Raw genomic sequence first — 12,615 nt, forward strand, 5'->3', positions numbered from 1 at the left:
TTTAATTTGCATTTTTGTCACGTTCCCGGGGGTTACAACAGCCGAAGTCCGATAAACCAGTCCAGGGTCAAGAATACCAAGAATGTAAAGCCAATGTCCATAAATCAACTCACAGAAGGAAGTCCAGCATCAAAGTCCAGAGTCTGATACACAGCGTAGTCCAAGGGCAGAGTCCAGAGTTCAGAATCAGGAACACGGTTCAAGAAGCGTGGATGCAAGCCAAGGTTTTGACTCTTTGCTTCCACAGAATTTCTGGCTTCACTGGGAGCTGTTTTATAGTAAAACAGCTCCTTGAGCTGCTGGAAAGCTTTCTATCCTGTTAATACTCAGGAATAGATGAACGTAGGTCTCTGTGGAAAGCCTTTGAGCGATCCTCTGATCTTCTGGTCCTAAGTCTTTCCCGAAGCCTGCCCCGAAGCCTGTCTGCTGTGGAAGGAGAATCTGGAGGCGGGTCAGGTGTTTCTGATCTCACAGCATTCTCTTCAGCCTCAGTTAACCCTTCTGGTTCCAGGTCTTCGGATGCACTCATGACAATTTTCAGCTGTAGATAAGTGAATCCGTGGATACTGATTCCCATGGAAAGGGGCCCTGACTGTACAGTCCTTTTTTTCCCTCTCATGCCCATCCATACCAGATACTATGGGAGAGTCACATTGTCCCCGAGTCCTGATTTTGGGCTTCCCATGGGAATATTTAGCTGGCCACGTTGGGGAAACTGGGAATGATAAAGACTGCGGAGATTTTCTTATCCTCTTTCCCCCCCAAAATCTTCCACTTTCCCAGCTTCCTGTAGCCGTGAAGACCTTGCGTTCAGACGTGTCCTCTGACCCTGGAGCCCTGATCGACTTTCTCAACGAAGTCAATGCCATGTGCTGCCTACATCACCCCAACCTCATCCGCCTGTACGGGGTCGTGTTGACCCAGCCCCTCAAGATGGTAAGGCGAGCTCGTCTGGGTGTTGGGCGCATTCCAATAGTCAAAAGCAGTTAAGATACAACCATTACATAATTACAATGTTAAAAACAATAGAGTAAGCAATTATCATTCAATAAGGCAATAAACAAACAATCAAAATAGCTATAATAACAATATAATAATTAAAGTACAATAATTCTATCCCAGTCGTTGCCTATTTCCATGGTCAACCCCTATGGTTCCAGGTTGAACAAGTTGGTTTTTAAGTCTCATTTGAATTGGTCCAACTCTGGTTCCACGCGAAGGTATTGCAGAAGGGAATTCCATCAGGGGGGGGGGGGCAGATGAGAAAATGGCCTAAGTCTGGATTGAGCCACTTTGGTCCGAGGGACTAGTAAGGGGCCAGAATCCGCAGATCGATTCCTCTGAGGAGGAATAGGCCAGCCCACCAGTTCCGCTAAATAGCTAGGGCAAGAGAAACGTAATGCTTTAAATGTCAGATCAAGAACCTTATAATAGGTTCTTGATCTGATGGGTAACCGTTGCGATGCCCTGCCGTGCTGGGAAATGGGAGAGCAGCGCGGCAGGTTAAGAACTCCTCGTAGTGCGCGATTCTGCACCAAGGTGAGAGGATGGTGTGCAGAAGAAGAGAGACCAGATCACAAGCTATTGCAATAATCCAAACTTGAAATCACCATGGCAGGAACAAGAGGTTTTGTAGTTTCAAGAGTCAGGAAGCGACAAATGCAGCGAATATTAGCTGAACGGCAGAATATTCGCCTGAATGGCTGTCACATTCACAATTGAGTGAAGCAACTTCCGATAATCCACAAGAACACCAACAATTACCGAGAACGAACGATTTGACCAGCAAGAAGAAGAGGGGAAAAAGCACTTCCAGAGAAGGAAGGAAGGAAACCCTGCATGCCAGGACTCCGGATAACAGCCCAGCCCTAAGCAATCCTGTGCATGTGATGCTGAGACTCCTGGAGGCTGTGCTCTTCCAGGTGGTAGGAGAAAGCAATACCATTTCAAGACCTCAGCCGCCTCGGCCGACAAATTTGGAATACGCCTTGCAAAAAAAATTTAATAACAACCCAGCATTGCTTGATCACTGGGTCTTCCTGCAAGATTTCTCCTCTGGGGCGAATTCTAAGCAGATTAAAATAAGCTTTGCAAACCTGGAGATTTGAAAAAGATTAAGCCACCCCCCGGCAGGCTCTGAGATGCTCTGGGAGGCCACCCATGGGAGCGCATTTCGCAAGAGGTCGGTGGCGTCGCCAGCAAGGACCCAACCTTGCCATCCCGTTCTGCGGCTCCTTCCTCACAGCAAAACATGTGCAAGGGAACGTCCTGGGAAATCAGGGGTCTTTTAAAACTCTTTCTTCCCTGCAGGTGACGGAGCTGGCCCCTCTGGGCTCTCTGTATGACCGCCTACGGCCGCCGTTCCCGCTCCATCAGCTCTGGAGTTACGCTCTGCAGATCGCCCGAGGAATGGCCTACCTGGAGTCCAAGCTTTTTGTCCACCGGGACTTAGCCGCGCGCAACATCCTCCTGGCCTCCGAGGAGCACGCCAAGATCGGAGACTTTGGCCTCATGAGGCCGCTGTCCAGCAAGAGCGACCGCTACATCATGTCCGCCCACCGGCGCATCCCGTTCGCCTGGTAAGGATTCGACCCCCCCCAAAGGGTCCTCTCCTCTCCACACCTCCAGAGTCCAGGAATTTGAAGCAACTCCACCCTAACCCTCTTTCTCTCCTCCTGGTAGACAAGTTTTACTTCTCGTTGGCAGAAGCTACTTTTGTGTGTTCAGTCAGGACAGCTCCTTCGACAGGCATGAGGACTAGAGGCTTGGCTGAATTTGCTGAGCACCAAAATTAGGGGTTTCTGAATCCCATTTGTTTATTTGGTCCATTTTTACCCTGCCCATCTAGATTCGGGAATCTACCCTGGGCGACTTACAAAATATAAAGATAAAAACAGCATTGAAATAACTTTGATGATAAGAGCAGAAAAAAACATGGATTCCAGGGAATGATCTGAGGCAAGAGATTAAGCCCATGTTCCTGAGCATGGGCAGAGTTCTCTCCAGTCAGTAATCCTCCAGATTGGGTGCATGTTTCTTCTTTCGCCTTCTGCTCTGGACAGGAGCCGGTCGGGAGAAATCCTGCAGGGAGATTTAGCTGGATGGAGCAACCCGTAGTTTGGAAAGAGGGCTTATTTTCAGGGTGCCTGTGCAGTGGCTCAGGTTTTGCAAAGACCCTTTGCTTTCATCGGCTGAGCCAGGCTCTTGCAGGAGCAGAACCCCGCGTTTGAACCCCGAGTCCCCTGTAGCGTTAGGACAGGTAAGAAGCCTGCCTTTCTCACAACTTCTCATTCCTCCTCATTTCCTCAGGTGTGCCCCAGAAAGCTTGCGCATGGGAGTGTTCACCAGCGCCTCTGACGTGTGGATGTTTGGGGTCACCCTCTGGGAGATGTTCTCCTACTGCGAGGAGCCATGGATGGGTTTCTCAGGACGGCAGGTAAGAGCCAGTGGGGGGGGGGGGGCGGAACTGGATGGTTGTTGTTTAGTCATTAAATCGTGTCCGACTCTTCGTGACCCCATGGACCAGAGCAGGCCAGGCCCTCCTGTCTTCCACTGCCTCCCGGAGTTGGGTCAAATTCACGTTGGCAGCTTCGATGACACTGTCCAACCATCTCATCCTCTGTCGTCCCTTTCTCCTCTTCCAAGGAGTCTTCTCAGGAGATGGCCAAAGGATTGGAGCCTCAGCTTCAGGATCTGTCCTTCCAGGGAGCACTCAGGGTTGATTTCCTTCAGAACAGATAGGTTGGTTCTCCTTGCAGTCCAGGGGACTCTCAAGAGCCTCCTCCAGCACCACAATTCAAAAGCATCCATTCTTTGGCGGTCAGCTTTCTTGATGGTCCAGCTCTCACTTCCATACATCACTACAGGAAAAACTATAGTTTTGACTGTGTGGACCTTTGTTGGCAAGGTGAGGTCTCTGCTTTTTAAGATGCTGTCTAGGTTTGTCATCGCTTTCCTTCCAAGAAGGTCTTTAATTTTGTGGCTGCGGAACTGTATACCTGTGGCTGAAAAGTAGAAGCAGGAGGTGGCTTCTGTGTACGTGGGGACCAGGACGATGGAACGGGCTGTAAAACTGAGGATAATGCAGGGTTTAGGGGGCTTATATTACCTTTTCTCCAACTGAATTCCTACCGTATCAGTAACAGGTCCTGCTTTTGCCTGTTTATTTGAGTTTTGTTTTGTTTTTTGCTCTTGTTGAAGAATGAGAAAATTTGGAGAAGGCCCTGTTTAGCTGAGAAGCATCTATGTTTTGAAGCAGTGCATCGGGAGAATATTCAGGCTCTTGAGGTTGCAGTGATTCACAGCTCTTACCCATAGAAACGCTGCCCCTCCCTGGGCACCAGTGCCCATCCTAGCCGAGCATGCCCAAGTAACCTAGCAATCGAGCCTCCTTCAGCTGCAAACTGGCACGGTAGCCTCGGGCCACAATTCAGATCCTTTAATCTTAGCCACACCGGCTCAATTAAAAATATGAACAGGCGGACCGTTGAGCTGGCTTTGCAGGCCTGTTGTGAAATACGGAGAGATCGTGCCAAAAAAGACTCTTCATGAGAGCGGAAACTGGCTCTGCAGGACTGTATGTCTTTTTATGCCATGTATTTAAAGTTCAAGCGGTTTAGGTTCCTCACTGCAGAACCTATTATTATTATTATTATTATTATTATTATTATTATTATTATTATTATTATTATTATTATTATTATTATTATTATTATTATTATTATTATTATTATTATTATTATTATTATTATTATTATTATTATTATTATTATTATTATTATCGTCGTCGTCGTCGTCGTCGTCGTCGTCGTCGTCGTCGTCGTCATCGTCGTCGTCATCGTTATTGTTGTTGTTGTTGTGGCTGCTGCTGCTGCTGTTGCTGTTGTTGCCATTGTTATTATTGCTGTTGTTCTTATTGTTAAAAGTTAATTTAAGGCAATGTTTCCCACCTTTGGTCCCCCAGATGTTCTTGGACTGCATCTCCCAGAAGACTCCCCTGCCAGCTGTGCTGGTCAGGATTTCTGGGAGTTGTAGTTCAGAAACATCTGGGGACCCAGGGTTGGGAACCACTGCTTGAAAGCTTCCCTCTCAGTGTCAGACCCTTAAAGAAGAAACCAGCCCACGGGGAAAATGAGACGGCTTTGTTCCCGTGGATTTGAATTCAAGAAGTTTGATTCTATTCCCTGAGGCCTCAATCAAAACGCGGGTTTTCTCTCCCGCCAGAGAGGTTCAGCTGTTATCACAGACCATTCGTAGCAGCCAGGCAAGGCCGAAGCTTGAGGATTTAGATTTAGAACCGTCATGTTTTTCTTATTTTAATTACTCTCATAAATGACGCCGGATATTCTGCTAGTCCTGGAGCACATCCGTGGAGCCGTCTGTTACATACGCGCAGGCTCCCTCTTCTAATACCATTTGCACGAGAAGGAATTCAATAAGACAAGCCTTCTGTTTGATGCTCCCTGGTTGGCATTAACTGCAAGCTAGAAATGACCGGAGTTAATGTGGGCTGCTCCGGGTGCTAAGTCTTCATGCTTAGCATGGCCTGTGTGAAGAGGATGATTTTTTTTCATATAGTTTAAGTAATATATGTATTAAGTAATATATTTTTGCTGTCCTTCCGCAAGCAGAAGACCTCTCTTTTCAGATAAACTTTCCCTCAGTGACGGCCAGCCTGAGAGGTTTTTAAAAAAAGAATAACAACCATAGAAGGGCAGAGCTGGAAGGGACCCCGTGAGATCATCCAGTCTAGCCCCTCTCAAAGAGTCCCGGGGTGGGATTCAAACCCCCAACCTCTGCCTCCGCCTACACCCCTGAGCTCTCCCGCAGTTTTTAATGGAATGTTGTGCCTTTACTGCTTGAACGAGTGGTTCAGGGTTGCTTTCATTTGCTATCCTTGGATTCTTTTGAAATATTTGTATACTTACCATTTTTAGCCTCTGTGTTTTTAACGGTATAAGCTGCCTTGGATCCTTTTTAAGAAGAAAGGGGTGGTGAAAAAATACTTTAAACGAGCATCCTTCCCATGGGATGAAGGGCAAGTTGTCCAAAGGGCTGTGTGGGTGATTTAAAAACAATCTCTCTGTGCGTCGTATTTGCACACGGGCATAGAGACCGAATCCCCGGCTCGTCGAAACGTGATGACACAAAACAGAAATCCATGAGGTGCCTTTCACTCCATCCTTTTCCTGGTTTCCTTGGACCGGCGGTCCTTAGATGTTGTTCACACACTTACGGAGGTACCCCTAAGCACCAAGGAAGAGAATGGGTCTGTTTGTGGCTTCCGGTTAAAAGGGGGGAAATGGAAAAGGGGTGCCATGATAAACCGGCCGTCTTCACAGCACCCCAAAACTCTTGAGTCTGCCCTGAGTGTCCGCATGTCCCCTTCTCGGCGGCCGTGGCTCGCTCCCCACACACCCCTTTCTCCTTCCTTTCTCGCCAGATTATGCTCAAGATAGACCGGGAAGGTGGACGGCTGGAGCGTCCGGACGATTGCCCCAGAGGGATCTACGCCTTGGCCCTCAAATGCTGGGCCCATAACCCCGAAGACCGGCCCCGTTTCCGGGAGATGGTGGGCCTGCTGCAGGAGGTGAGGGAAGGAAGGGTAACGCCGGGCGCCTTCGGGCCAGGCCTGGGACTACCACTCCCATCACTGTAGGTAGGGTGATGGGTGTGTGGTAAAACCAACAAATGAGGGAAGGGTGCCCAGTTTGAGGAAGGCGGTTTTAGGGTGCCTTTTCCTGAGAGGTCTTCAGGATTTCACCAGCTCTTCTCATCTGGCAGGACGTGTAAAACCAGGAGGGTCTTCCTGCTCCTCGTCTCACACGCATGCTCTTTTCCTCATGAGGAGATAAAGGCAGGGCCATCCTCTTGGGAAAATCACTTTTTTGGGGACTAAGATGCCTCAGATTCCCCCGCAGCCATTTTCTGGGAGTCCAGAAGGGTCACATTCACCAGGCCTGGACGTCTCTCCTTTCAGCGGTCCGACAGCTGGGAAAACGGAAAGCAAAGACAGTCTCTAGAATAGATTTTAAAAAGCCAACAAAAAGGAGCCCGTTTGTTCATTTGTAGACGGAACGGGAAAGGGCCAGGAGGGGTCGGGGAGAGCCGCCCCGTTTGCAAAGTCTCGGCACTGCCCCCCCTTCCCCCAAATCCCCCTAAAACGCTCCCTCTTCGTCCAACTCCTCCCGTTCTTTTCTTCCACCCTCGGTCTCCTCAGCTCCGTCCGAAGGAAGTGAAGGCCTCCCGGGACCTGGACGAGCCCGGCTGGCTGAGACTGGACGCCAACGACGCCATCACAGTGATCGAGGGCGGGTGAGTCCGGACGGCTGGGATCGTGGGTTGAGCTGGCCCTGGCCCTTGGGTCTCGGCAAACCCTGCGGGAAACGGCCTTTGCACCCCTTTGCTCTGACCATCGCGGGGCCCTCCTTGTATTCTGCCTGGCAGAATGCAATCTATTGGGGAGCCCTCTCCAAGTGCAGTATCCATTTCGCATCCTCTCATCTCCACGTATGTTCCTTCCTTCCTTCCTTCCTTCCTTCCTTCCTTCCTTCCTTCCTTCCTTCCTTCCTTCCTTCCTTCCTTCCTTCCTTCCTTCCTTCCTCCCTCCCTCCCTCCCTCCCTTCCTTCCTTCCTTCCTTCCTTCCTTCCTTCCTTCCTTCCTTCCTTCCTTCCTTCCTTCCATCCATCATCAGCTCCTCCTTTCTTCCCCCTCTTTTCCTTCCTTCCTGCCCACAGAGCTGTTCACGCAGGTAGGGTGAAACCAGGTGGCGTGGGCATGTGCCTATTTCAATTAAATTTTCTCTTCCTTCTTCTTCTAGTCCGGACTTGTCCACTTGGCGAGGACAGAACAAGCGAACGCTGAGAGTGGGAGCCTTCCCCTCTTCCATAGCAGCCCTGGAGGAAGCAGTACCGCCTTCCGGGGCACCACAGATAAGCCGCCCCATCCGAAACTCCCTTGTTCACCTGGGCCATGGGGACATCAACCCCGAGCGGGCGTGGGGGGCTCCGGACCGGATGGAGGAGTATGTTTGGGGGAGCTCTTTGCATGCACACACAGACAGACACACACACACAGAGAGAGAGAGAGAGAGAGAGAGAGAGAGTGTGTTTTGGGGGGGTTCGACTACACCTCCCATGAGCCCCTCAACAGCATGGCAAGTACAGTGCTGCCTCGCTGAATGATTACCTCGTTAAATGACGAATCCGCTTGACGATGAGGTTTTTGCGATTGCTTTTGTGATCGCAAAGCGATATTTTAATGGGCAAAATTCGCTTCCCGACGATCGGCTCCCTGCTTCGGGAACTGATTCTTCGCATTACCAGGATCAAAACAGCTGATTGTTGGGTTTTAAAATGGCCACTCGCTGTGTAAAATGGCTCCCCGCTGTGCTTTAGGACGGAAAATGGCCACCCTATGGAGGATCTTCGCTGGGCGCTGAGGTATTTAGTCCATTGGAACGCATTGAGAGGTTTTCAATGTGTTTCAATGGGCTTTTTTATTCTGCTTGACGAGGATTTTGCTCTACAGCGATTTCGCTGGAACGGATTATCCTCGTCAAGCGAGGCACTGTAGCTATGCAGGCAGAGGGATTCTGGGATTATAGCAACACCACCCCCAATGCAACTGTCTCAAACCCTGTATAAATACAGGAGAGCCAAGCAGGGGCCGCCCCCATTGCTGATGCATGTGCTGCCACCTAGGGGTCTGTTGTGGCACTGCACCATCCGGACCCTGCTAAAATATCCAAACTTCAGCACGTATGACCAACGCGGTTCTTAAACAATAAAAGTGGAATGTGCCAATGAGTCCTAAAGGGGGGAAAGCTTTAATTAGGGAGGAGGCGGGTGCAAAGGGTCATTATGTAGCAGTTGTACCCCATTCCACAGTTGCCCCGTAGTGTTGGAGGAGAGAGTCTATGTACGAACCTAGCCTGCTGCTTTCGGTGGTGGTGGAGAATCCTGCCCCTTTGCCATCCTTCAGGAACTGTTTCACTGCCAGTCCTGCCACTTTTTTATTGGATCGATCTCAGCCTCAGGCGGCAAAATCTCTTGGGCCTCCCCTGGCCTTTTCCTCTTGGCGGCAGGACGTGCCGGGGAGCTGGAGATCATCATCACAGGGGGAAGCAGGAGCCCAGGAGGGTGCAAATGAGTTTATCTTGAACTATTAATGTAATGCAATTTGATCCAATTAATTTTAATGTATACCATTCGAGGCTGCTGTTTTCTATCCCAGGAAGAAGCCAAAACCTCGGTCCGGGAATGCCAGCCCCCAGAGTCAAACCAAGGGCCAGCAGCTGCTCCGTCTGGCACGTGAGTAATTCTGTTCTGAAGTTCAGCAACTCTTGTGCGAAAAGAACCGCCTCGATTTCCCAATTCCCCGGCCCCAAACATTTTGAGCCAGCCTTCAGCCACTCTTTCCTCTTCATATTGATTGGGCTAGAACTCTTGTCATCCCCAAGGCATTGGCTGTGGATGATGGGTTTTGTAGCCCAGCCCACCTGGAAGGCATTGGGGACGACGACCCTCTTTTACCTTCTCTTTACCGTTGCTTTTTAAGGGTTCCCTCCGTCTCCTTCTTTTTAGGCCTCTCCAAGAGCCTTGAGTCCATCTCAGATTTTAGCGTCTTGCGCAGCAAAGCGAAGTTCTTGGCGTCCAAACCTGATCGTCCAGGCTTGCCAGTCCACCAACGGCGCCTGAGTGACCTCCCAGGCCCTTTTCCACCAGCCCTGCCGCCAGAGCAGCCCCGGACAGCCAAGCCGGCCGGCCGGCCACCCAACTCAGCGCTCCCCTCTTGGGCTCTGCCTAAAACAGACTCCTCTCCGGGAGCCAGGGAGAAGGACCAGCGACCGAGTCGGCCGGCCATCAGAGGAGCTGTGGGCCTGCCCCCGGCCCCTGCGGGGCCCCAAAGACCCACCCTGAGCGACATAGAGAAGAAGATCAAGGAGGTGAGGCCAAGAAGGTGGTGGTTTGTAAAGCCCAGGAGCCGGGGTCTCGCTCTTGAGCCTTCCAGATATCTTGGTTTTCCCATCACAGAAGCCTCTGTTGAATGGGCAACCACCAGGAATTCTGGGCATTGAAGTCCAAAAACATCTGGAAAGCCAGAGCCATGAGGGACACTTCCATCATCTGTTCGTTCATTCATTCATTCACTGGATTTCTGGGGATGACAGGCATTGTAGTCCAACATACCTGGGCAGATCTATGTTAAAGAAAGCTGGTTTTAAGTACAGTGGTGCCTCGCATGATGATGTTAATTCATTCCGAAAAAATCGCTGTCGAACGAAAACGTCGTCATGCGATTTTAAAAAGCCCATGGAAACGGATTAAAACTCAATTAATGTGTTCCTAGGGGATTAAAACTCACTGTCCAGTGAAGATTCTCCATAGCACCGCCATTTTCGCTGCCCATGCAGCGAGGAATCCGTGCCAGAAAACAGCGGGCGGCCATGTTTTTCACCCGGCAGCCATTTTGAAACCACCGATCAGCTGGCCGAAAATCATCGCTTTGTGATAATCGGTTAGGAAAACGGGACCGATCATCGCAAAACGAAATTCCCCCACAGGGAACATCGTTTTGTGATCGCTTTTGCGATCACAAAATCTTCGTCATAAGGCAATTTTGTCGTCAAACGGAGCGCTCGTAATGCGAGGCACCACTGTACAGTTGGACCACCATATCTGAGGGATCCGTATCTGTGGTTTTATTTATCTGCAGTCTCAAAATATTAAAACTATTAAAAGGGAGAAAAAAGTACAGTGGTGTCTCGCTTGATGAGAATAATCCGTTCCAGTGAAATCGCTGTAGAGCAAAATCCTCGTCAAGCGCAATAAAAAAGCCCATTGAAATGCATTGAAAACCGGGTCAATGCGTTCCAATGGGCTAAATACCTCAGCGTCCAGCGAAGATCCTCCATAGGGTGGCCATTTTCCAATGCCTGTGCAGTGAAAAATCCATCCTGAACGCAGTGGGGAGCCATTTTGAACAGCCACGACCGTTTTGAAAACCCGACGATCAGCTGTTTTGATAGTCGTAATGCAAAGAATCGGTTCCCGAAGCAGAGAACCGATCGTCGTAAAGCAGATTTTGCCCATTAAAACATCGCAGTAGTGATCGCAAAAACATCGTTGTGAAGCGGATTCGTCATCAAGCGGGGTAATCGTTAAGCGGGGCACCACTGTAGCAGGTATTTTCACAATGTATTTACCAGAACTGGCCACGAGGAGGAGCCAGGGGTCTTCTGGTTAAAGAATACATAGCATGGTCTCTGGCTCCCTCTAGTGGCAAGTTCTAGTAATACATGGTGAAAAATGCATATTTCTGGGTTATTTCTTTTATCATGCTATGTATAGCGTTCACTATTATCCACAGTTTTCAGCATCCATGCAGAGGGTTAAAACCAAGCCCCCCCCCCCATGGATACAGAGATCTTATTGTACTACTTCTTCAGGAAGTCAGGAAGAAATGGCTTAGATCCCTCATCAAGGCTTTTTTCCTTCTGCAAAACATCCTTTCCTACTCAAGTTCCTTCCATGCACAGACTGTGGAATTAGGAACCCAAGAATCCTGAGAATCCTAAAAACCCAAGTTTTCTAGGTATAGACTATTTAAGATGTGCTTTTCCTCTTCCCTCCATCTGGGGGCGCTCTGGGACCATTGTGCCCGAGGCTACCCACGTTGACATCCCCCCCTCCTCCTGTAGAGGCACAGTGGGAGAAATCAAACCCCCAGCCTCTCCTTCCATAGACAGGGAGTCCACGCTCTCCACCCCGGACATACTAATCCAGTCTGCTTTTGAAAGTTGAGCAGGGTCAGGCCTGGTTAGTCCTCGGGTGAGGGATGAAGGAGGGGGTCGCCCCAACCCTAACCCTTCCTCGTCGCAAAGACCGGCTCCGTCGGGTAAGGCTCTGACTCGAAAGAAGGCCTTTCTGATTGGGTTCCTTTCCACTTTTTCTAGGTGGAAGACCGGCTCCCCGGAGCAACAATCGAGGAGTGTCGTGAGGCCTTGAGGCTGCACAGCTGGGATGTCCCGAAAGCTGTCCAGATGTTGAAGGCATGAGACCCTCTTCTCAGCTATCTTAGTCCGGCCCCGGTCCAGCCTTCTTCTGGCTCTGGGGGGCTTTGCTAAGGAGGGCCTAGTGGTCCCCCATTTTCTGGTTCCCGTTTCAGTTGATTAAAAATATTATTAATGTCTTCCATATAATTATTATAATCATCCCTACTCTTGTCCTCCCTATTGGCTTTATCTTCCCTATTTCTCTTCCTTTGACATATGTCACAACTCTGACACAATTCTTTTATCTCCTTTCCCATTTTTGGCCAGTAATACTTCTGAGATATCCTCTGCTTAGTCTCTGTAATACCTAAATGTCCAGAGAAGGTATCTGTGTGTCCTTTTTCTATTACAGTGGTGCCTCGCACAACGAGTGCACCGTAGAGCGATGAATTCGCTCTACAAGGCCGGTTTTGCGATCGCAAATGCGATCGCATACCGATGCCTGCATAGGGTGAAAATCGCAGAGCGAAGGTCGGTAAGCAGTTCGCTTACCGACCTTCGCTTTGCAACCCGCCGATCAGCTGTTCGGCGGGTCCAAAATGGCCGCCGGAAGCCTCAA

The 12,615-nt window shown here is 49.8% G+C and overlaps 1 protein-coding gene across 4 annotated transcripts in view; it reads left to right on the forward strand.

Annotated features, from left to right (window-relative positions):
• Nucleotides 1–12,615, forward strand: part of TNK1 (tyrosine kinase non receptor 1) — a 36,168-nt gene that overhangs the window by 20,162 nt on the left and 3,391 nt on the right. For all 4 annotated transcript variants that reach the window (XM_078378486.1, XM_078378487.1, XM_072977222.2 and 1 more), the window contains 9 exons: nucleotides 784–936; nucleotides 2,311–2,579; nucleotides 3,310–3,436; nucleotides 6,443–6,589; nucleotides 7,220–7,314; nucleotides 7,821–8,024; nucleotides 9,236–9,312; nucleotides 9,586–9,947; nucleotides 11,958–12,053. In XM_078378486.1, coding sequence (XP_078234612.1) covers nucleotides 784–936; nucleotides 2,311–2,579; nucleotides 3,310–3,436; nucleotides 6,443–6,589; nucleotides 7,220–7,314; nucleotides 7,821–8,024; nucleotides 9,236–9,312; nucleotides 9,586–9,947; nucleotides 11,958–12,053 — 1,530 coding nt within the window. The remainder of the gene's footprint in view (nucleotides 1–783; nucleotides 937–2,310; nucleotides 2,580–3,309; nucleotides 3,437–6,442; nucleotides 6,590–7,219; nucleotides 7,315–7,820; nucleotides 8,025–9,235; nucleotides 9,313–9,585; nucleotides 9,948–11,957; nucleotides 12,054–12,615) is intronic.

The sequence above is a fragment of the Pogona vitticeps genome, chromosome 6 (assembly GCF_051106095.1).
Source record: "Pogona vitticeps strain Pit_001003342236 chromosome 6, PviZW2.1, whole genome shotgun sequence".
Taxonomy (NCBI): domain Eukaryota; kingdom Metazoa; phylum Chordata; class Lepidosauria; order Squamata; family Agamidae; genus Pogona; species Pogona vitticeps.